At 40.0% G+C, this 24,720-nt stretch overlaps 1 protein-coding gene and 1 non-coding gene across 7 annotated transcripts in view; both read left to right on the top strand.

The window, feature by feature from the left end:
- The window catches only part of TMEM163 (transmembrane protein 163), a 342,830-nt gene that overhangs the window by 99,672 nt on the left and 218,438 nt on the right, over nucleotides 1–24,720 (top strand). For 3 of the 6 annotated variants that reach the window (XM_016164021.2, XM_016164022.2, XM_016164023.2), the window contains 2 exons: nucleotides 9,894–10,036; nucleotides 24,019–24,087. In XM_016164021.2, coding sequence (XP_016019507.2) covers nucleotides 24,033–24,087 — 55 coding nt within the window. In that variant the 5' untranslated portion in view covers nucleotides 9,894–10,036; nucleotides 24,019–24,032. Of the gene's footprint in view, nucleotides 1–9,893; nucleotides 15,187–24,018; nucleotides 24,088–24,720 lie in introns of all 6 variants that reach the window. The other 3 variants (XM_036237865.1, XM_036237867.1, XM_036237866.1) reach the window with 2 other exon arrangements.
- On the top strand, nucleotides 18,024–18,142 carry LOC118614565. The gene has a single exon (XR_004956123.1). It is a non-coding gene; the product is annotated as a 5S ribosomal RNA (ribosomal RNA).

Raw genomic sequence — 24,720 nt, forward strand, 5'->3', positions numbered from 1 at the left:
ACTCCCTGACCTCCTCCAGATATGCCCACCAATGTCCCCTTCCCAGCAAGAGTTTCCAGTTCTAAATCCTGCCACCCCAGTCCCAACTCTCCTGTGCCCCCTTTCCTACTCTTATCTCTCTATGGCACTAATCACTGTCTAACTTCACTTATTTGATTTATGTACGTTGTTTATTGTCTCCCTCCCCCCCAGCCGGAAGGTGAACTCCATGAGGCAGGAATTGTGTGTCCGCTGTCCTGCTGTAACCTCAGTGCCTAGGGCAGAGGAGACACCAGCTCAGGGAAGGCACTCACTGAGTGGTGGGGAGAATAAAGGCCGCCAAAGCTGGCTGAGTCCCAATCTCCAAAACCTCTGAATATGTTACCTCATGTTGCCTTTTGCATTTCGAGGTTTGCTAATGTGATTAAGTCAAGGATTTGGGGGATGGGGAGATTATTCTGGATTATCTGGATAGACCCAGTATAATCACAAGGGTCCTCATATGAGGAGGGAACAGTAGTATCAGGGTCGGAGACGGAGATGTGATGATGGAAGGGGACATGAGCCAAGAAATGCAGGCAGCCTCTCGAAGCTGGGAAAGGAAAGGAAAGGGAGGCACAAAGCCCTGCCACCGTATTTTAAACTTCTGACCTCTAGAACTATGACAGAATAATTCTGTATTGTTTTGAGCCCCCAGGTTTGTGGTCATTTGCTACAGCAGCAATAGGAAACTAATACAGCACTCAAAAACATCTTCTGAAAAAATGGTGAATTGGCTGGGCTTCCATGTCCTCATTTATAAAATGGGAAGTTTGTACTTAGTAATCTCTAATGCTGTATTTTAAACTACATTTTGTTTAACTGAAAAATGAGTACATGCTCTTGGTAAACAATTCAGATAGTCTCAATAAAGTGTATAATGACAATAGTTTCTCTTATAACCCAAACTCGTAGTCCTTGCTCTTCCTGCCCAGATCTAGAAATAAGATGTAGACACTGTACCAGTTTCCAGAGATTCTATTAATACAGATATCATTTCCCCCTCTGTTCACAAATTGCAATATACCATGCACACTGCTTTGCTCATTATGTTTTTCACTAAAAAATGTAGTGTGAAGATTGTTCTGTATCAGTGTAGATAAAACTCCCTCACACTTTTCTGTAGCCGTGTGATGTTTCGTTCCCTGCCTTAGATGTTCTTCAGTTCGTTTAATCAGTTCCCTTGTGACTGACAGTTGCTTCTAGTCTTTGCTGCTACAGTCTTGGAATATACATTTTTGCACACATGCATAGCTAAAGGATGGACTCCTAGAGGTATAATGCAGGCTTGGGGGCAGGCACACATTTTATTCTGACATTGCCAAATGCCTTTCCATAGAGGATGTACCTACTCTCACTGCCAGTGTAGGGGTTTCTGCTTTCTCTGCCTTACTAAAACTTTATTATTAAACTTTCAAAAAACTTTATCAAACTAGTAGATAAAAAATGATACAGTGCTATTTCATGTGAGATTGACCATGAACCTTTATGTAGCCATGAGCCTTTGTATTTATATTTCTGTAAATTTTCTATTCATGATTTTGCTATAAATTTTTCATTTTTTTATATTTGTAAATTGACCTGTTTTAAAATTAATTTAGAAGCACTATATATGTTAAGTTAGCCTCCTGACATTAACTATACAGGTATTTTTCCACTCAGTAGTTTTTCTGTTTTACTTTGCTTACATATTTGTTGCTATGCAGAAATTTTTAATTTCATCAAATCAAATACATCGGCGATCTATTTTATGGCTTCTGGGCTTTGCACATTGCTTAGAACTGCACTCTCCATTCCTATAGTGTAAAATATCTCTCAACTTTATTCTCATACTTTTGTAGTTTTTGTCTTTTATGTCTAACTAGATTCACCTGGAATTTATTAGGTATAGGAATCAAATGAGCAATTCAGTTCTTCTCCCCACCCCCTATGCTGGCAACCCAGTTGTTCCAATACCATTTGTTGAAGGATTTGTTGTTTCCCACTGGTTCGAAGTGCCATCTGTATTTAGTAACAAATTTTTATGAGCATTTGTGTCTATTTCTGGCCTCTTTTTCTATTGAATTGATCTGCCTGTCTATTCATGGGTCACTACCCAGGTAATTCCATTAATTATTGTAGTTTTTGCAGTATATTTTAATGCCTGCTGAGATTTGTCTCCTCTCATTCTTTCCTTCTCAGAAAATTTCTAGTTATATTAGTATGTTTATTTTTCCATATGAACTTTAGAATTAGCTTGTTACAGCCCCCCAAACCTCCAAACTCCCCTTTGATATTTTCAGCGGGATAGCATTCTATTTATGGATTAACTTATGGTATACTGACAATTTTACAATGTCTAATATCCTTTAAAAATTAGTTCAATATGCTTTTTTTTTTATTGTGAAAGTAAAAAGTTCTGGCATTCTCTATTATATGAAATAAAGTATGAAAGTCCAATTTCTCTTTTCCCAATTTTTGCCCTAGAGGCAACCACAGTTAATAATTAGGTATTCATCTTAGAAGGGTTTTTTAAATAAGTACATTTGTAATCGTGCATACACATACACATTTTACCATGTGTTTGTTATACAGCTATATCTAACTTTACACCACACATACTGTTTCTATCCCATTTTCATTAATTATGTATATATATATTTATCGTGGATATACATGTTAATATCTGTAGATCTATCTCATCCTTTTAAAGGTCACATGCTGCCCTACTATATGGAGTTATAACTTAGAATACATTTTCCCATGAAAGGTTATAATTAGTGATAATGGGAGGTGACATTGAAGGATTAGTACAGCATTAGCTCATGACTTCAGAGACTTTGAAGAATAAGTGGGCTTTGGTGGGTTGCTGGCTGGAGAATTGAACCACTATGAACAATCGTTCCAATAGGATAGTGCTTTCTCAGTGTGGAAAACTTACTTAAAAATGAGTTCTTCCAGGCTTCATCACATCTCCCACCCAACCCCCACCCCCACATTTCCTAGTCTCCTCTCCTTGTTGATGATCCTAGGTCTCCCAGAACCCTCTGTTGGTGCCAGATGAGGTCTGTGATCCCCAGAACCTCCCATATAGTTTAGTTACATTCTTTTAGTTCTCTTTTCCCTTCCAAAGCCTAATTACTTTCCTTAAGCCCTCTACACAGCCCCAGCTCTCTCATCTCCTCTATGACCGAAAACAGATTGCTTTATTTCCTATATGACCCCAAAATTGGGCCATTGGGCAAAAACTGCTCTATTTTCCTGCCTCTTATTTTACCCCTATTATATTCATCTGTCAAATCTCAAAAAGATGGGTACTCCAATTAAGGCCAACGTACACCCTAAATCCCTGCCCTCTACATCTTCCTCTTCATCAATGATCACTTCTTGTCTACAACTGGGCCACTGCATTGCACAGCTGCGAAATCCTACTTCACTACCATCTCTTTCCCTCCAGTCTACATATTGACAACAACAAGCTCCATTCCCTCCATGTCCTTCTTTAACTATTACTTATTCTTTCTCCCCTCAGAGTTATTTACACTTGGCTCTACTTCTTTACCTTCCTTTCCCTCTCCTTTGTACTGTAATTCATTTATTCTTTCCATATATATATTTATTAAATAACTATTAATGCCAGTATAATAGCAAGTTATGTATGTGAGTGTGTATGTATGTGTGTGTGTGTGTGTGTATATATATATATATATATAGCCTCTCACAGACTATTGAGAAAGAGAAATAATAACAAATCACATTTTTAAAGTACATAGTTTCAAATAGAAATAGGTTTTATTTATCTCCACATAAGTAGAAGTAACATACAAGAGTGTCATGTGTAGCAAGAAAACTGACCTGATATCCCTATTAATATATCTGTTTTGCAACAGGCACAGTTGCAAAACAAATACTATCATGTTTTTGAGGACAGACTAAGGGTAAGAATTTCTCACCCCAGAGCAGGTCAATGGAAGAGACATTTGAAGTTTTCTGAACCTTTGGCATCCCTTGGGTCTATTTGCTTCAACATCTATAGGCCAGCCTATTGAGGTATGGAGTTACGCTAAGAGTAGGGAAGGAGGACATTCCAATCACACCCGCTCCCCCAGCCCCCGCCCCGCTGCCAGCCCTCTGGGTCCAGTATAAAAATGACTAGCTTGATTTCTGATGTGAACATGCTGATTTGGGAGAAGGATCTCCCTGTCGAGTCCCAGCTTCAGAAAACAGACTGAAATGAAGTGAATCAAGCTTCAGAAACAAGCACAGTGAAAGAAGGAGGCTCCATGAAGGCGGATGACTGATGAGGCTGGTGGCTTCCTAGGAGGTCTCATTTCTTATTATGATTGCATCTGAAAAGTATTTCCATGACTCCAAGGGGAATCCTGGCTCCCACAGGGCCAGCATTCAGGAAGGTTCTTCCCAGAAGGGTAAGAAGGCAGCTGTGTTCAGATATGAGCCCAATACGAGTTATAGCTGCAGAGTTCTTGAATGCTTGTTCAAGTTCATCCTGTTCCAGAGGTATAGAGTTGGAATTAAACCAGGTGTGCGGCAAAGGCAGAAGACTTTGCGGACAGACAGACAGTTGTGGTTTTGCAACTTAGTGGTGCCACTCCCAACTGTGTCAAGATGATTTTGGTTCCATGTAACAGGATTCTCAACTAGCCCGGCTGAATTCATAAGGACATTTACTGTTTACTTAAGAGGAAGCCCAGAGATGGTCAGCACCAGGCTCAATGAGACCATCAAGGACCACACTTTTCTCATCCTTTTCTTCTCCATTCTCAGGCACATCCCATCCCCCAGCCTCATGATTGCCATAAGACTGACAAAGCTGCCAGTTTCACTTCCTTTCCTGATAACACCCAAAGTATGAAGCAATCGGGACAAGGCATAAGGGCTTTCTTGTTTTCTGCTTTTTCTCTCATCAGGGAGAACACACTTTTTCAGGGGCCACCACCAGGCTCCCCCTCATGCCCACATCTGTACCAATCATGGGTAGAGCAGAGTATGGTTAGCAAAATGGGGGGGTTATGGAAGCCAAGGAAAGTATAGATCAGAGAAAGAGCTTCAATAATCTGTAATGATCACTCAGATTAATGGTTCTGAGTCTTGACTGTAATTGGAATCACCTTGAGTATCTTCTAATAATATTGATGCCTGTGTCCCACCACCCAGAGATTCTGATGTAGTTGTCTGGGGTGTGGCCAGGGCATCAGCGATTTTTAAAGCCTTGTCCAGTGATGCTAACATGCAGCCAGAATTAAAAACCACTGACTTTTCCCCATTCTCACTGAGCCCCAGAACTAGAATAAGGCCACATTGTTCACTTAGGTAGTATATGAAGATTCAAACTCAGGTTTCACAAATGTAGCAGTGATCTTAAAAAGAGCGGGGCATAGGCACAGAAAAAAGAGGAAACCAGTTTAGAGTATTGGCAGGAATGGTTGTGAACTCACTGAATTCTAAATACTTTCTGTGGTTCATGTAAGAGTTGTGGTTAGATTACTTCAAGATGTCCCCTGGTGAAAGGGCATGGCGTCAGTGGACGCCAGCCCTGGTCAACTTTTCTCTTCCAAAGCCATGTGCTCCCTTCAGAAGTGGTCCTCACTACTTGTGGCAAACAGAATTTAGGTGTAACTGGACAGAGCTCACTGAGAATGCTGGGCTTCTTGGTGTTCTCAGGGTTGAAGAACTGTGACTGGGAACAGAACACCTATGCTCAGGACACCGAAGAGGGACATTAGACAAGTTTATAGGAACCAGTTAACAAAAGCCAAGCATTGTCTAACACTTTAAAAATAATGTCTGCAATAGGTTAGTTTATAAACTTTGAGGTGCTTCTTAATCACCTGAGGAAATTTGTCGAAATGAAGACCACATGGACCAACCTTTAGTGATTCTGTTTCAGTAAAATAAGACCATGAGAATGTGCACTTCTAAAGAGTACCTCCCAATACACATAGCTCCTCATCTCCCCACACACAGGCCAGAGCCCTTAGCACTGGGTGCTAGGGATCCCTCAGAATTTAGCTGCAAAATAAAACCCCATTATCAGCACCACCACCACCACCACCACCATTCCCCTCTCTCTTTCCTTTCTGCATGTTCACGCCATCTGGTCAACTCCACTAGCACAATGTAGCCAGAATCCCCCAGTTCTTCCTATCTCCATGGCTACCATGTTGCTTTAAGCCACCATCACCTTTCCTTTGGACCAATGCAACAGCCCGCTAACTGATCCCCTTTCTTTCACACTTATCCTCTGCAGTCTATTCTCCACGTAGTTACCCAAATTTTTCTGAACAGATTTATTGAGGTATATGTAACCTCAATACATTTCATCCCTTGTAAGTATACAACTCAGTTGTTTTTGGTAAATTTATAGAGTTGTACAACTCTCACCACAATCTAGTTTTAGAACATTTTCATCTCCCCGCAAACAGAACAGACCCCAGTTTGTAGTCAGTCTTGGCTCCCACCCCAGCCTGAGGCAATCACTAATCTGATTTCTGTCTCTACAGGTTTTCTTTTCTGGAAATTTCACATAAATGGTATCAGTATATGTGGTGGCTTATGTCTAACTTCTTTCACTTGGTAAAATGTTTTTGAAATTCGTCCATGTTATAGCACGTATCCATAGTTCATTCCTTTTTATTGCTCCATAGTATTCCATTGTATGAATATACCAAGTTTTTGTATATTTGATTATCCATTCACTAGTTGATGAATATATACTAAGAAAATTTGCGAAGTCTTTGGGTGGATATGTTTTCATTTCTCTTGGATAAATATCTAGGAGTAGATAGCTGGGTCATATGGTAAGTACTTGATTAATGTTTTATGAACCTGTGAAAATATTTTCCAAAGTGGCTGTACTATTTTATGCTCCCACCAGAAATGTATGAGGGTTCCAGTTTCTCCACATCTTTGCCAATACTTGATATTATTAGTCTTCGAAAGTTCTAGTAGGTGTGTAATTGTATCCCATTTTGCTTTTAATTTGCATTTCTGTAATGACTTATGATGTTAAGAATATTTTCATGTGCTTACTAGCCATTTGAATTTTGGTGTTTTTTTTTTTTTTGGTGAAATGTCGATTTAAATCCTTTGCTCATTAAAAATTGGGTGGTTGTCTTATTATTAAATTTATTAGTTCTAATAGTTTGGGTTTGTTTTTTTGGTAGATTCCTAGGATTTTCTGCATATAGAATCATGTCTTCTGTAAATAAAGACAGTTTTACCTCATCCTTCCCAATCTAGAAGTGTCTTCTTTGTTTTTGTTGCCTTATCACAGCGACTAGAACCGCTAGTGTGATGCCAAACAGGAGTGGTGAGAGAGGACATTGTTGCCTTGTTCCCCATTCCCGGTTTCAGGGGAAAATCAGTGTTTAATATTGAGTACGAATTAGCTGTAGGTTTTTCAAAGGTACTCTTTTTTAAATTGATGAAGTTCCCTTCTTTTCCTATTTTATTGAGAGCTTTTATCATGAATGGGTATTACATTTTGTCAAATGCATTTTTGAAGTGGGTATTAGAGATTTAATAGGCTTACTATTGGAATTAGACCATAGGTGGAGCTGGAAGGAGGTCTGGAAGGTGGCAGCTGAAGAATCAGAGAAAAGGTCACTAAAGACATGTTACTGGGTTCAGATTGCTGATATTTTAAGGATTTTTATGCCTACGTTTATGTGGATAAGAGTCTTTAGTTTTCTTATGATGTCACTCTGGCTTTGTTATTAGGATAATACCAGTCTCATATAACGAATGGGAAGTGTTTCTGCATCTTCAGTTTTTTGAAAAATATGTAGGATAGCATTATTACTTCTTTAAATATTGGATGAAATTATCCAGATGAACTCTTAAAAGCCTAATTCAGATTATATTTCCCTTTAGCTTAAAATCTTTTTGTTGCTTTCTATCCCATTTAGATTAAGATCCAAACTTCTCACCTGGCTTAAAAAACTCTAACTTGTATACTCTGTCTACTGTTCCAAACTCGTTTGTCACTTGTCCACCACCCTCTCTCATTGCATTCCAGCCACTTAGCCTTTTGTGTGTCCTTCAAACACGTTGAGCTGCTTTCACCATGGCCAACTCATTCGTAGCTCTGGGCCTTTCCATTGGCCACTTCCTCTGTCCAAAATGTGCTTTCTCCAGGTCATTTCATCGCTGCTCTATCTTGTTTTCAGATCTCAGTCTGAATCTCACCTCCTCAGAGAGGCCTTTCTAAAGAGGAGACCAGACTAAAGGATTTACTTCATCACTGTCTATTACATCACCATATTATAATTCCCTGCTTAACACTTAAGCACATCTGGAGTTTTTCTTGCTATCTCTTCTCTCTTGAATGTAAATTCCTTAAGAGCGGGAACCTCATGTTTTTTCTTACCAATGTCTACCCAGTACCAACAACAGTGCTGACACATAGTAGGTGATCAATAATATTGGTCGAATACATGAACATCAATAATGACAATAATAGCTGCTCTTTGGGAGCAGGCACTAATTTAAGTGTTTACAAATATTTAATTGAATTATCTATATAGTAACCCTAAATGCAGATATTATTTTCTTCTATTAAATGAGAAGGAAATGAAACTTAGGCTACATAACACGCTGATGGCCACACAGCTATTAGAATACACAGCTAGGGCACATCTGATGTCTGATGTCAGAACCCGCCCTGAGCTAATCTGTACCTGGACATACATCCTCTTTGGTTATAGGCAGGAAAAGCTGATCCACCAAATTAGGGGTAGTGACCTCAGGCTGATAAATTTTTGTGAAAGCCCAGGGTGAGGCTCCTTTGTTCCAAGCAGTGATCTGTGTGGACCTGAGGAACTGCTGCAAAGACCCCCACACCCTACACCCGTCTTGATGAATAACTTACGTCCTTGGCTCAGGCTGAGCTTTCACATCCTCTTTTTAAAAAAGAATTTGCTCCCTTAAACACAGTTGGCTTCATTTTTTGCATAATGCAAATTCTGACTCCTGTCTTTTGTAAAACCAATCAGTGCCCTCCTGATCTCCATGTCTGTGAGCTGTAGTGCTGGCTGTTTTAGCCGTCTGGCCACAGAGGCTAATAATAACGACGAATCACCAGAGAGCTTTCTCTGCTCCAAGCACAGCACCAAGAGCACCTCAGAGATGATCTCGTGCCGTCCCAGCAACAGCCCCAGGAGCTCGCTCTGGTTATTAGCTTCTTTTATGAATTAGAACTCTGAGGCTCAGTGGGGTTAGATTACAAACCCCAAATCACATCACTAGTCCATGGCAGGTGGGCACAGGATATAAATCTAGGTCTGTCTAGACTCCTAGTGGCTATGCACATACCTGCATTATTGAGTACAGTATCTGGCTGAGAATCATGCATCATGGGATGTTTACTATTACTTTTGCAGGGATAAAATAATACAAATGCTGATATTAACTCCCAGTGTTGTGATGGGCACTCAAATACATTATCTCACAACAACCCTATAGGTGGTACTGTTGGGGCCCACCCAGGTCCCCTTTAATTTGCTGCAAACCCTTTCCTCTGCAGCTGTGTGTTGGTTGCTCTCAGCTCTCAGCCGCTTCCTTCTTCTAAGCACTGGACTTGCTAGAAATGACTGCTTTCCCTCTGGAGGTGACTTTCGGTCAATGACTGACACACAGGGTGGAATAGGCTGGTCCTTCGCCTCAGGCCAGATAACTCTCTGGTTCCATTGGTTCTAAAGAGCTCTCTGGGATCAGGCTGAGGTTAGAATTCAGCTGAACTTACATGTTTCTTGGCTTTTTCCTTTGTTCTAACCTGCTTACTTTATTCTTCTCTTGAAGAATCCCCATTCAGGTCTTGCTTCTCTAGAATTTTGGACAAGCCCTGTGAGTCCAGAACTACTATCTGTATTTTGCAGAAGGAGAATATGAGGCTGTAGGTGCCGTCCCCACTGAAGGCACTCCACGTGGCTCCTGGAGGCGTTACATGACTCTGGGCTACCTGCACATAGAGAGAATGTTTTTCCTCAGCTTTCTTCTTTGAAACTACTGTTTCCCAAGGGTAAGTGAACAATTTCACCTTCAGAGCCTCTATACCCTCTGGGCTAACTCTCTTATCTTCATTCTTTCTCTGGCTCTGTTTCATCATTGTCTCCCATTAACCACCATGGACCATGCTATCAGACACACACAGACAAGCTGGGGGCTGAGGTAGTCATGAATTTTGGCTGTCCAGCATGATTTTCCTCCTGTCCCTTCCATTGATAACACACCCTGTCACACTGTCCACACACACACACACACACACACACACACACACACATCTCACATTGTGGGCGCATGACCCAGGCTGGACCACTGCACCGTCCCCTCCTGGTTGCAGATATCGGTTCAGAAGTGAGCATATGACCAAGCTAGGCCAATCAGAGCCCTACTCTGGGACCGTTTTGTAGACACCAAGGAGAAAGATAGCCTCTTGCTTCTGAGATGCTGAAAGGATTCACATCTGGGGCTGTCAGTGGCCCTCTTCCCCACTGCCCTCAAGGTCACTCTAAGGTAATGGAGAATAGCCAACACCAAGAAGCAACAGCACCAAGAGTTGGAGAGAGAGAAAACAGTGGTCTGCAGCACCGGTGCATCCCAGGCCCGTCACATCGGACGCATCCTGTCCTTCCCATTTACACAAGCCAGAGTAGTTCTTGCCTTGACTTCTGTCTGTTGCACCTAAAAAGTTCTGATCTACACTGAGCACAGCTGGATGTCACTTCTAGGTGAACGAATTCCAGGGGACTGGCTGTAGTCTCCAAAGGCATAGCAGCAGCTCAGTCATAGCAGGTGGGGTTAGGACTGGACATCAGGTCTCCTGACCCTAGTTCCTCTTCTGTTTTTTCCATTGCTCTATCTCCTGAGCTTTTCCAGGTAGGGTCATTACCAGGGCTTGTACCTGGGTAGTGACTTGCCAGGATGCGGATCAGCTGGAAGGGAGCTCAGAACTGGAGGATCTGGCCAGAAATCCCTCAGGCAGAGCCATCCATGCAGGTCTTTTCAGCAGGGAAAGAGTGGGAGCTGATAAAATGCAGGTCTTTGAGATATTTTTGGCTTTTGCTCAACCCCATGAAGGCAGTGTCATGTCGGGGCTTTCTGTCCTGTTGTGGTTTCCCCGATGTCTATTCCTCTAGGGAAAGTTTAATAATCTACTCAAAGTGAGCATAGGAGCTCTGGCCAGAGTTCGTGCTAGTGGGAGCCAGCCACAGTTTTGGCTCTGGGAGAACATCCTCTTTGGCTTCCCTCTCTATCTGCTTTCTCCCGCATCATGTGGCCTGTATCTCATGTGCCCATACTCCTCCCTGCATTCAAATCTCTTCTCAAGAGAGTATTGGATATCAGTTAACCATCCCTTCACGTGAACTTGAGACATTGCATGCTCTTTTCTAGGAGAATTTGGAAGCTAAATGTATATTTGTACATTTGGGGAATAAAAATACTGTTCCCCATTAAAAGACTTCAGGGTGTAGTGAATGTAGGAGGTATTTCTTGGTGAGAGTTGGGGGAAGGGGAAGCATCTTTCCAGAACTTCCTGTTTTTAAATGTAAGGATATCCCTGGCTAAATGTTCTGTGAGAGTCCTTGTTCCCTTTCTGGAAGTACAAGTGTATGATCACAGGTGCCTTTTGGAGACTCTATCTTCACTGATGTTGCTAAATCTAGTGGACTGATTTTGCCTACTGCCTTAGTTTGAGTTACCTTGGAGGCAGACTTGGAGGTAAAATTTTGAGTGCAAGTAATTCATTTAGGAAATAATCTGATAGTGGGGTCATAAAGTGAGACAGAGGAAAGATAAAAATAGGTGTTTTATCAAGTCAGTTACCCTGTGGGCAACTAGACTCAGTCCCCCTGGTGAATTCTGAATGAATGGATGAATGAATGAACATAAGCATGAATGACAGTAATTGCCTCTGTGAGAGGTTGAGGTAAATCAAGGAAAGGGTCTGAGTCCCATGCCTGGATCAGCGCAGAATGGGAGAGGACAAGGAGCCAAGAGAGCATCTGTAGGAAATGAGATGCAAGTGAAACTAGGAGTTCAATGGTGGCAGGAGCTCAGAGGGTGTAGGAAAGAGGTGACCTTGAAAAGAAATGATGGGAGAGTTAGCCCAATCTTGCAGAGCACATCAAACCTCTCACAGAACCTGGGATGGGGGCTGGATTCAATTTTATTTAATCTTGCATGACAGAGAGGCCTCAGCTGACACCTAGATAGTAGATAAATAGAAGCAGCTGAGAGACCTCAGTCCTAGCTCTGGCTCCTTCCTCATGGTGCCTACTTAAGCAAACCTCTTTACACAGTGTTGCAGGCTGGTTAATGGCCCCTAGAAATGGCCATGTCCTAATCTCCAGAACCTGTAAATATTACCTTATATGGCGAAAGAGACTTTGCCCATGTGATTAAATTATGGATCTTGAGATAGGGAGATTATCCTAAAGTATTAAGGTGGGTTCAAAGCAATAAGAAAGGTCTTTATAAGAGGGAGGCACAAGTATCAGAGTCAGCGAGAAGGTGATCTGAGCATGAAAGCAGAGATTGGAGTGATATGGCCAGAAGCCAAAGAGTGCCAGCTGCCTGGAGAAGCTGGAAGAGGCAAGGGATGGGTTCTCCCCTGGAGCCGCCAGAAGGAACCAGCCCTGCTGACACCTTAGTTTGAGCCCAGTGGGACTCATTTCAGACTTATGACTCCCAGAACTGTATAAGAATATATTTGTGTTGTTTTAAGCCCAAGTTTGTGGTAATTTCTGGTGGCAGCAATATGAAACTAATGTCCTTGCTGTGCCTCAATTTCCTCATCTATAGAGTGGAGCCTCAGCCAAACTTAGGTGACCTCTGAGGTCCCATCTAACTCTCTTTCTCACACTTGTATTCTACAGTCATTATCTTGGCTTTCTTTTGGGCTAGATAGGGTACCTATGTCTTTTAGAAATCAAAATCCAATGAAATATAATAAGGCACACTGCTATGGCTGAGGTGAACTAGAACACAGTCACCTGTTTCTGCATTTCCTTTGGATTAAAAAGTCATAGAAAAGATTTTTCTTGCCTATATTTGGTTGTATCTGGAATAATTTTAGCCTATTTCAGTGGTGTTGACATCGTGAAATGAGAACTCAAGGTGGAACTCAGAGAGGACTTGAAAGTCAAAGTCAAGGTGATGAGCAACAGCTCATGGTGATGAATAAAAACCAATTTTCAAGTTTATAAACAGCTACAAAGCCTCGTGGTCTCATGAGGTAGTGCTACCCAGGATTACTATTTTGGAATTAAAGTAACATCAGGACATTTTTTTTCACCTATTAAGGGGCTTTTTATCAGATCTTAATGTGCATTTCTGCCCAATGAGTATTTGTAATTTTCAGCCTCCATGTGAGAAAAGGGAAAGAATACATTACACAGGAGAGAAAATAATGAAAGTTTTAATCTTTACGCATGGGTCCACTGGAGAACTGTGCTCTAAAAGCCTGCACAGTCCTGAGAAGGATATTGAGTACTTTAAATAAGATGAATGTTGTTACTTCATTCTTCCTTTCATTAAATCAACAAATATTTATTAAACATCTACTTTATACCAGACACTGTTCTAGACACTTGGGAAAACTCGATGAACAAAATGTGCAAAAGCCCTTGCCTGTACAGATTGCACAATCTCAACATATTTGATGGAGGGTGGCATTATAGATAAGTCACTTGGGTACAGCATGACCAATAGCAGGAATGCTGGTATTTATAGAATTAGGGGACTTCCCCAGAACCAATTCATGGAAACTGAGTCACTTTGTCAGCTTGAGTCTTGGGCATCCATTTCTCCTTCCCAACCACCCTGCCATGTCTCTTTTCAATGGATGTGCATGTGGCCCAGCAGGAAGGACTGGAGCTTGTGGAGCCAAGATTCTGTGGTTCCAGTTCTGTCTCAGCCACTCCCACCTTTGTGACACTGGGAACATTGTCTTCAATCTCTCTGAGCCTTGGTTTCTTAAGCTGTGAAAGAGAGATGATAACAATTACTTTGGATTGCTGTTGTGAGTATTAAAGAATGGAAAGTGCCTGGCCCAGATTAGATTTGATTTCATTACCTGTTCTCATTGCTAGCTCCGGGCTAGATGAGCTCTGGTGCAAATAGTTATTCTATATTTAAGTAGTTGTGGGATACAGCAGTAGGGAGGAACATCAGAACAGAGAGAGCCAAACCCATTTGTGAATGGTAATGAGATGGCAGGCACTGGGCAATGGGTACAACTGGAAAGGGGCAAGATATTCATTAATTTATTCATTCATCCATTCAACAAACATCCACCAACCCCTCCTGTGTACATGCACACTATGTTCGGATCTATAGAAGCTGAGAGGGGAGATGGGTGCAGTCAGGTGAAAGAGATAGACATGTAGCAATTACATTAGCATGTCATATGTGCTCTGATGGTGGCATGCACTGGTGGGTTTCTAGAAAAGGAAGGAGGCTCAGCTCACAGCCCAGGCATGAGGAAGATGTCAGAGAAGATTGCCCAGATCATGTCACCACAGAACTGAAGGCATTAGCTCACCTGAAGGCTTTCCAGGTAGGAGGAAAGCAAGGGAGAAGGCAGAGGTATGAGAATCTTTGGTGTTTTGTGGGAACCAGGATGTAAGTGTAGCTGGGATTTAGGGGTCAAGAGGGGAGATAGTATAAAGGTACAGAAACCTCCAGAGGCCAGGACATGGAAGATATGGGATGTCAGACTAGGAGCTTATAAACATTAATATGAAGTAATGAGGCACTATTGGTGCATTTTTAGCTGGGGAAAGACATGCCCAAGCTCATGTTTTAGAATGGTTACACTGTGTCATGGAGAATGAGTGAATGGGGAGAGCAGTAAAAATGGAAGCAGAGTGAGACTAGGAGGCTCTCGTTCAATTCTGTTAAGTATAAACATGGCCTGACTTTAGGAAAATGGTAGTGGGGTCAGACCAGTGGTTCTCCCTTTGGTTGCATGTAGGAATCACCTGGACAAGCTTTTAAAAATATCGATATTTGGACTTTGCAGAAACATGGAGGAGTGAGAGACATCCTTAGATCTCTCCCCTTGAAACAACAAACAACATCTAATAAAACTCAACAAAAAACACCCAAATTGCACACCAGCACATCTGAGATCTGAGACGTGGGATCTGCACGTAAGAGCTACCACAGGTCAGGACCCGGAGTGTCGGGCGGTGGACTGGGAGAAATAAAGAAGCTGCTTCTCACAGTTGCTGGAGCTCCCTGTAGATGGAGCAGGGGGTGTGAGGGGGGTGTGAGGCAGGGAGAAGGTACGGCGAGTTCCCTGAATAGCTCTGCCTGGGAGAATTGGGAGTTCCACACAGCTGGCATCAGGGCCCAGCCATCAGGGCAGAAAGCAGAGAAGTAGGACAGGACTACAGAGAAACAACAGTTGATTTTTATGGGCCATGGTTACAAACCGAGGCTGAGCCACAGCCCCCAACTCCCAACACAGAGGGCCCCTCCCCCCATGCCCTTTGAGAATGATCACCCCAGAGCCCCAGGGGAATCTGAGCAAACACTGCCGAGACTGTCACTGACACTGACAGGGATTGAAACTAAGGGTAGTGAGTGTGATTAAATATCTACAAGAAAATAAAAAAGGCATTATTAAGGCTTTATATAAAGAAGGGATCTAAGAGGCTTAGATGCCACCTACTGGAAACCAAAAGAAAAGCATCTTCTCTGCAACAGTCTAAAGAGAGACCTTTATATGATAAATCTTCTTTCTGGAAAAACAGAATACACTTCCATTAATGTCTAGGTGGAGAAATAGTCCATTACACACCATGAACAACCAAGATGACAAAGCATCTCAGAAAGAAAGAGAAAAATCTCCAGAAAATAAGCTTACAGACATAGAAATATGCAACTTAAATGACAGAGAATTCAGGATGGTACTTCTGAAAAAACTCAGTGAGTTCCAAAATGAGTCATATCAACAATTTCAGGAATTGAAAAAACAACTAGATGAGCAGAACAAGGAGACTGAAAACCCTCAAGAAGAGCAGAATAAATTCTCTGGAGATAAAAAACAGACTGCAAGAGTTGAAAAATGAAATAGCAAGTTTGGGAAATAGAGTTGACCAAATGGAGGAAAAGATCAATGATATCGAAGACAAAAATCTAGAAATAAATCAGAAGGAGGAAGAGAGAAACCGAAGAATGAAAAATAATGAAAGAGAAATACAAGAACTAGCTGATACCATCAGGAGAGGAGACATAAGAATAATGGGCATTATTGAAGGTGAGGACTAGAAAGCATTTTCGGACAAATAGTTGACAGCAATTTCCCAAATCTAAGGAATGAACCAGAGCTTGGAATTCAAGAAGTCAACGGAACACCCAATTACTTCAACCCAAAAAGGCCTTCATCAAGACACATTTTATTAAAATTATCAAAAATCAATAACAAAGACAAAATTCTCAGGGCAGCCAGGGAGAAGAAAACAGTAACTTATAAAGGAAAACCCATTAGATATTCTTGAACCTCTCAGTGCAGACCTTACAAGCCAGAAGGGAATGTAAACAAATATTTAAACTATTAAGTGAAAGAATTACCAGCCTAGAATAATGTATCCAGCTAAGCTCTCCTTTAGATATTAAGGAGAAATTAAGAAATTTCAGACATACAAAAATTAAGGGAATTCTTCACTATGAGGCCTGCACTACAGGAAATACTGAAAGGGGTTAGCTCACCTAAAACAAAATGACAAAAAAAAATTAAGAGTAAAGTGACAGTCAGACAAATAGAAGCAGAAGAATGCAATCCTTACTGAGAACAGGGCATTATAAGCTTGAATAATAAGAAGAGAATTGTTATAACAAGATAGTAATGAACATTCAACATACATAGGTACAAATTGAGAAAACAATGACTGAAAAGGGGAGGATTCAAAGATCTAAACTTGCAAAAGGGAATGGAGATAAGGCATGTGCAGAAAAAAAAGGGACAACTGTGTGTATATATGTGTGTGTGTGTGTGTGTGTGTGTGTGTGTGTAACTATCCTTTACATATTCGTAATGCTAATCACACACAAAAGATTCAAAACTGAAGTATATAACATAAAACAAGAAAACCAGAGGGAAAACCCACAAAAGCCAACTAAAATAAAGAAAACAGAAACACAAGGACAAGGAAGCAAAATACCAGAAAGCAAAAGATAAAATGGCTATCAGAAGACCTCATATTTCAATAATCACCCAAAATGTAAATGGACTGAACTCACCAATAAAAAGGCACAAAGTTGCAGAGTGGGTCAAAAAACAAAACCCAAACATACGCTGCCTCCAGGAGACACATCTCAGCTCCAAAGACAAATATAGATTCAAAGTGAAATAGTGGAAAACAACATTTCAAGCAAATGGCATTCAGAGAAAAGTGGGAGTAGTGATACTAATATCAGACGTAATAGACTTCAAAATAAAAAAGGTAAAGAAAGATACTGAGGGACACTTCATAATGATAAAAGGAATCATGCGCTAAGAAGACATAACACTTATTAGTATCTATGCTCCCAATCAGGGAGCCCTGAAATATGTAAAGCAATTACTAACAGAACTAAAGGGAGAAACAGATCAAAACAATATCATAGTAGGGGACCTAAATACCCCACTGTTGGATATGGACAGATTATCCGAACAGAAAATCAATAAGGAAATAACATCTTTAAGTGACACATTAGACTAACTGGACATAATTGACATTTACAGAGCCTTCCATCACAAAACAGCTGCTTGTACATTTTTCTCTAGTGCACATGAAACATTCTCAAGATTCAACCACATACTGGGACACAGAGATAGCCTCTACAAATATAAGAGGGTTGGAATCGTACCATGCGTATTTTCTGATCATAATGCTTTGAAACTAGAGATCAACTGCAAAAAGAAATCAGGAAGAACAAATACATGGAGATTAAATAACATGCTACTGAAGAATAACTAGGTCAGAGAAGAAATGAAAAGAGATCAAGAGATACATAGAGTCTATGGCCATGCCACGCTGAACGTGCCTGATCCCATCTGATCTTGAAAGTTAAGCAGGGTTGGGCCTGGTTAGTACTTGGATGGGAGACCACCTGAGAAGACCAGGTGCCATAGGCGTTAAAAAAATAAATAAGTAAACGTAGAAAAGAATGATAATGACAGTACAACACATCAAAACTTTTGGGACATGGCAAAAAATGGTCATAAGGGGAAAATTCATATCATTACAGGCCTACCTCTAAAAACAAGAACGAGCCCAAGTAAACAACCTAATGCTTCATCTTAAAAACTCAAAAAGAAAGAACAAATAAACTCTAAAGTCAGCAGAAGGAAAGAAATAATCAAAATTAGAGCAGAAGTAAATGAAACTGAAAACAACAACAAACACAATAGAAAAAATAAATGCAACAAGGAGCTGGTTCTTTGAGAAGGTTAATAAAATTGAGAAACCCCTGGCTAGACTCACTAAAGAAAAAAGAGAAAGGACAAAAACAAAATCAGGAATGAAAGAGGGGAAATTATGACTGACATTGCAGAAATACAAACGATCATGCGAGAGTACTATGAAAAGTATATAACACCAAATTTAATAACCAAGAAGACACGGACCAGTACTTAGAAAAATACAACCTTCCTAGACTGAATCAAGAAGAACTGGAAAATCTAAATAGACCAATCAGCAGTATGGAAATTGAAACAATCATAAAAAACCTACCAAAAATAAAAGTCCAGGACCAGATGGCTTCACCAGTGAACTCTACCAAACATTCAAAGAAGGTTTAATACCTATTCTCAAACTGTTCCAAAAAATGGAAGAGGAGACAATATTTCCCAACACATTTTCTGAGGCCAATATATATTACTCTGATACCAAAATCTGGTAAAGATAACACAAAAAAAGAAAACTACAGACCAATATCTCTTGTGAACAGAGATGCAAAAATCCTAAATAAGATACTAGTGAACTGAATACAGCAACATATTAAAAAGATTATACACCACAATCAAGTGAGCTTCATTCCAGGGGCACAGATATGGTTCAATATACGGAAATCAATTAATGTGATACACCACATAAACAAATTAAAAAATAAGAATCATATGATCATATCAATAGATGCAGAAAAAGCCTTTGACAAGGTACAGCATCCATTCATGATCAAAACACTTAACAAATTTGGTATAGAAGGAAAGTACCTTAACATGACAAACCCTCAGCCAAAATTATACTTAATGGTGAAAAACTAAACACCCTCCCTCTAAGATCAGGAACAAGGCAAGGCTGTCCACTTTCACCACTGTTATTCAATATAACATTGGAGGTCCTACCAAGTGCAATCAGACAGGAGAAAGATATAAAAGACATCCAAATAGGAAACGAAGAAGTCAAACTGTCACTATCTGTGGATGACATGATTCTCTATATAGAAAACCCTAAAGACTCCACAAGAACACTACTAGAAACAAGAAGCAAATACAATAAAATCTCTGGATACAAAATCAACGTTCAAAAATCCATAGCATTTCTATGCCTTAATAGGCATCAGAAAAAGAAGTGGAAAAAATAATTCCTTTTGCAATTCCACCATAAAGAGTACTAAAATACTTAGGAATAAATTTAACGAAACATATATATATATATAATGAAACCTATATAATGAAAACTATAAGATCCTATTTAAAAAAATCAAAGAAGATACAGAGAAATGAAAAGATATTCTATGTTCTTTGGTTGGAAGAATCAACAGTTAAAATGACCTTATTACCTAAAGCATTATACAGATTTAATGCAATCCCTTTAAACTCCCATTCGTGTTTTTCTAAAAGAAAGAGAACAAAAAATCATCAGATTTGTATGGAAATACAAAAGACCCCGAACTGCCAAAGCCATCCTGAGGAAAAAGAATGATGCTGGAGGCTTCACTCTGCCTGACTTCAAATTATACTACAAAGTGACAGTCATCAAAATGACATGGTATTGGCAGCAAAACAGACACATGGACTAGTGGAACAGACTCGAGAGTCCAGAAGTAAACTCATGTTTATATGGGCAATTAATTTTTGACCAAAGAGCCAAAAACATATAGTGGAGAAAGGAAAGCCTCTTCAATAAGTGGTGCTGAGAAAGCCACCTGCAAAAGGGTGAAACTAGGCTGTTGTCTATCTCCACACACCAAAATTAACTCAATGGGTAAAGGACCTGAATATAAGACCTGAAACAATAAAATGCATAGAAGAAAACATAGGAACTAAACTCAAGGACCTTGGACTTAAAGAGGATTTTATGAATTTGACCTCAAAAACAAGGGAAGTAAAAGCTAAAATAAATGAATGGGACTACATCAAACTAAAAAGCTTCTGCTCAGCAAAAAAAAAAAAAAAAAAAAATCGTCAACAAGGTAAAGAGACAACCATCTGGATGGGAAAATATATTTGCAAGCAACAGCTCTGATAAGGGCCTAATGTCCAAAATATACAGAGAACTTATACAACTCAATAACAACAAAAACACCCCAAACGATCCAATCAAAAAATGGGCAGACGACCTGAACAGACACTTCTCCCTAAAGCACATACCAATGGCCAAGAAATATTTGAAAGATGCTCAACATCGCTAACTACTAGGGAAATGCAAATCAAAACCACAATGAGATACCATCTCACACCTGTTAGAATAGCTAAAATCAACAGGACAAGTAATAACAAATGTTGGAGAGGATGTGGAGAAAAGGGAACCCTCATACACTACTGGTAGGACTGCAAACTGGTACAGCCGCTGTAGAAAACAGTATGGAGGTTCCTCAAAAAACTAAGAATTGATCTACCATATGATCCAGCAATCTCTCTACTGGGTATTTACCCTAAAGACTTAAAAACCCATATCCAAAAGATATTTGCACACTGATGTTCATAGCAGCATTATTAACATTGTCCGGGACATGGAAACAACTGAAGTGTCCTATGAGAGATGATTGACTAAAGAAGCTGTGGTACATATATACAATGGAATATTACTCAGCCATAAGAAGAGATGAAATACGGCCATTTGTGACAACCTGGATGGACCTTGAGATAATCATGTTAAGTTAAATAAGCCAGACAGAAAAAATCGAAGATCACATGATATTCCTTATATGTGGGATATAAACCTAAAATCAACAAATGAACAGGACAAACAAACAGAGACTCATGGACATGGACTCTAGACTATTGGTTACCAGAGGGTAGAGGGTAGGGGAGGGGGGGTAGGTAGATGGTTAAAGGGGGTCAAATATAGGAGAGTAGAGGGAGGGTGAAGTGGGTAAAAGGGATCAAATATATAGTAGTTGAAGGAAACTGGACCTTGAGTGATAAACACACAATAGAATATACAGATGTCATAATGTACACTGGAAAATTATGTAATTGTATTAACCAATATTACCCCAATAAACATTAAAAAATAAAAATAAATATAAAATAACATATTGACATTCAGGCCCCATCCAAGATTATTCAAAATATCTTGGGTGTGCTTGGGCATGAGTTTTAAAAAGGTCCCCAAGTAACTCTAATATGCGGTCGAGGTGGAAGACCACTAGGTTAGACAGGAAAGAGAAAATATTTTTGAGGGGTTTCTCAGAATGACCTGGGAGTGTTTATTAAAAATTCAGTTTCCCCAGCCCCATCCCTGAACAAGTAAATTTGAATCTCTGGATCCCTGTCCTAGGAATCTGCATTCACAGAGCAGTAGTGATTCTGAAGCTCCCCAAGATTAGAAAACCATTGTTCTATAGGCAAAATAAGGGAGGTAACCAGCAGAAGCTGGCAGGAACAGAGCTGGAGGGACTATCCATCAGAATCCAGGAGGACACAGGGGAGAAGGGACCCAGGGACCACCTGGATAGGGATGGAAGATCGAGGGGCTCCCTCTGGTCTGGTAAGAAGTTTCCATCACATGCTTGGATGTGGGTATTATATTAGTATGCTAGTACTGCCATAACAAAGTATCACAGATTGGGGGCTTAAACCACAGACATTTATTTTCTCTAAATTCTGGAGGCTGGATGTCCACGATTAATGTGTCAGCAGGGTTAGCTTCTTCTGAGGTCTCTCTCTTTCGCTTATAGATGGCCACTTTCTCCCTGAGTCTTTCCCGGGTGTGTCTGCAACCTAATCTTCTATTGTCATAAAGTCATATTGGATTAGGGCCCACCCTAGTGACCTTGTTTTAACTTAATTGCCTCTTTAAAGACCTCCATCTCCAAACGCAGTCACCTTCTGAGGTACTGGGGGTTAGATCTTCAATATATGATTTTTGAAGGGGGCATGATTCAGTCTAGGACAGGTTTCTCAGAGCTGGAGAGGGAGAGTAGGGCAGACAGGCTCTGACACCCACAAAAAAGGCGAGCCTGTGAACAGAAGATTTTTATCAAGGGAGAGAGAGCACAGGCCTGAACTACTACAGTAATGGGGTTTTTAGATTAGATCTCAGAAAACCTCCAACAAAAGGAGCAGAACACCTTGTTTAGGGACCTAATCAGTTCTTCATCAAGAAGTTGAATGAAAGGGACAAAAGTTATGATAAAAACTCGAAATATATTATAGAAGAGAGAAAATAAAGAATGTGTTTTTGAGCAAATGCAATGGGAAGTTGTTCCTATCTAATATTTTGTGTTAAGACTCTAAATCGCTTCCAGGAGACTTTCTAGCTAAGAGCCTGGGTGTGTTTGAATAACTTCTGGTGTGAAGGCAGGGGAAAGGCTGGGCGACTGCTGGGCTTCCTTTCAGTCCTCCAATTCCATCAATTTCAGGTTTCTCCTTGGCCAAATAGCATTTCACATTCCTCAATCTGAATTGTTTCAGCTTTTATTTCCTTTCTATATAAAGCAACAATGAAATATTTACTACCCTCTTGACAGAAGCAGTATAGCTCATATCTTTATTATACAAAATGATAAAAGAAAATTGTTCCTTGGGTAGAGACTGGTAGAGATGTACCTAGCTGACTTTTAAGGAACATTGTGTCTTCTTGTATTCATAAACTTTAGGTACAATAAAATCATTTTAAAATGTCTCACTTTTAGCCAGTCAAAATGGCAGAATAGTACAATATTGCATGTCAACTGTAATGAAAAATAAAAAAAATACTTGAAAAATAAATAAATAAAAATAAAATAAAATATCTCTTTCAAAAATTATAAATGAGTGACATAGAATTTTTGTAAAAAATGTTTAAAACAATCTAAATGTTTACCATTTAGGGAAATGGTTAAATACATTATTGTTTACCCATTTGATGGAACATCTTGCAATTTAAAGTCTGGTAGGTTTATATGTATATAAAGTTACTGAGTTGCTGAGTAGTATGATCTCATTTTAGTTAAAAATTAAATATATGTTTATGTATATATAAGTGTATGTTTAGAACCCCCTCCCCCTGCCCCCCCAAAAAAGGTCTCAAAGAATATTCACTATAGTGAATACTATGGTAGCTTCCGAGCATCCTTTCTAACCATACTCCATTGCATAGTTGCTATTTACTTGGTTTGAGTGCAATTGACCCCATGTCCAACTCCAGAGGTTGACCCTATTCATAGAGCCAACTAGGATAATTTTATTCTTTCTGTCACAGAGATTGGTTCAGGAATGGGAACCTACCCAATCAATACTTGGCTTCCCCAGGTTTCATTAATGGATTTATAAATAAGCACGTGGCCAACTTTGGTCCAATCAGAGTGAAGCCGAGGACATTTACATTGGTCATTGAGTTTCTCTTTCTCTCCTCTCTTCTTTTCCTTTCCTTTCTTACTCCCCTCTCTGATGAAGCATGTGGCCCTGTTGGCAGTATCTTGCAATCATAAAGTGAGTCAGACTTAGGATGGAGCTGATATCTTGGAAAGCAAAGCAAAGAGAAAGTAACTGAGTCTTTACGACACAATTGAATGACTGAATTAAACCCTAAAGCCTGCTCTACCTCTGAACTTTCAGAGTCTCTATGTTTTCTGTTTCAGATGTTCAAAATGAAATGGAGGACGTGGCAGTGATCATAGTAATGAAATGTTGGAAACAACATAAATCAGGTATCCCCAAACCCTGTTCCGTGGACAGGTACTGGTCTGTAGCCTGTTAGGAACTGGGCTGCGCAGCAGGAGGTGGGTGCCAGGCAACTGAGTGAAGCTTCATCTGTATTTACACCTTCTCCCCAGCACTAGCATCACCACCTCAGCTCCACCTCAGATCATCAGATGTTAGAGTCTCATGGGAGCACCAGTTCCAGCTGTCAAAAATGCTGGGAACCATTGACCTAAATGTTTATTCACTCAGAATGTATTCAATCAATTATAAGAGCCAATACATTATTTTACTGTTATATTCATCTTGAGTAGAATTTTCTCTTGCTTCTTACAAGTCTTCACTGATAGTGCACTAAAATGTTAAAATTGTTTAACCTTAGGAATGGAGTGTTTTTATGTGCGTGTATGAGTTGATGGGGAATATTCTTTGACTTTCTACATTTTGCACTTCTGTTTAGTTTTAGCTTTTTACAATGAGCATATGTTAATTTAATAATTAAAAACCTTAATTTTTAATTATACAAAATATAAAAATATATAAACTTTTCACAAAATAGTTTGTATATAAGCAGCATTGGAACTCTTTCAGTCTACCCTTGACTGGGGGTGTTAGTGACTGGAAGGGTACAATGGAAAAGC

Source organism: Rousettus aegyptiacus, unplaced genomic scaffold (genome assembly GCF_014176215.1).
Source record: "Rousettus aegyptiacus isolate mRouAeg1 unplaced genomic scaffold, mRouAeg1.p scaffold_m13_p_2, whole genome shotgun sequence".
Taxonomy (NCBI): Eukaryota; Metazoa; Chordata; class Mammalia; order Chiroptera; family Pteropodidae; genus Rousettus; species Rousettus aegyptiacus.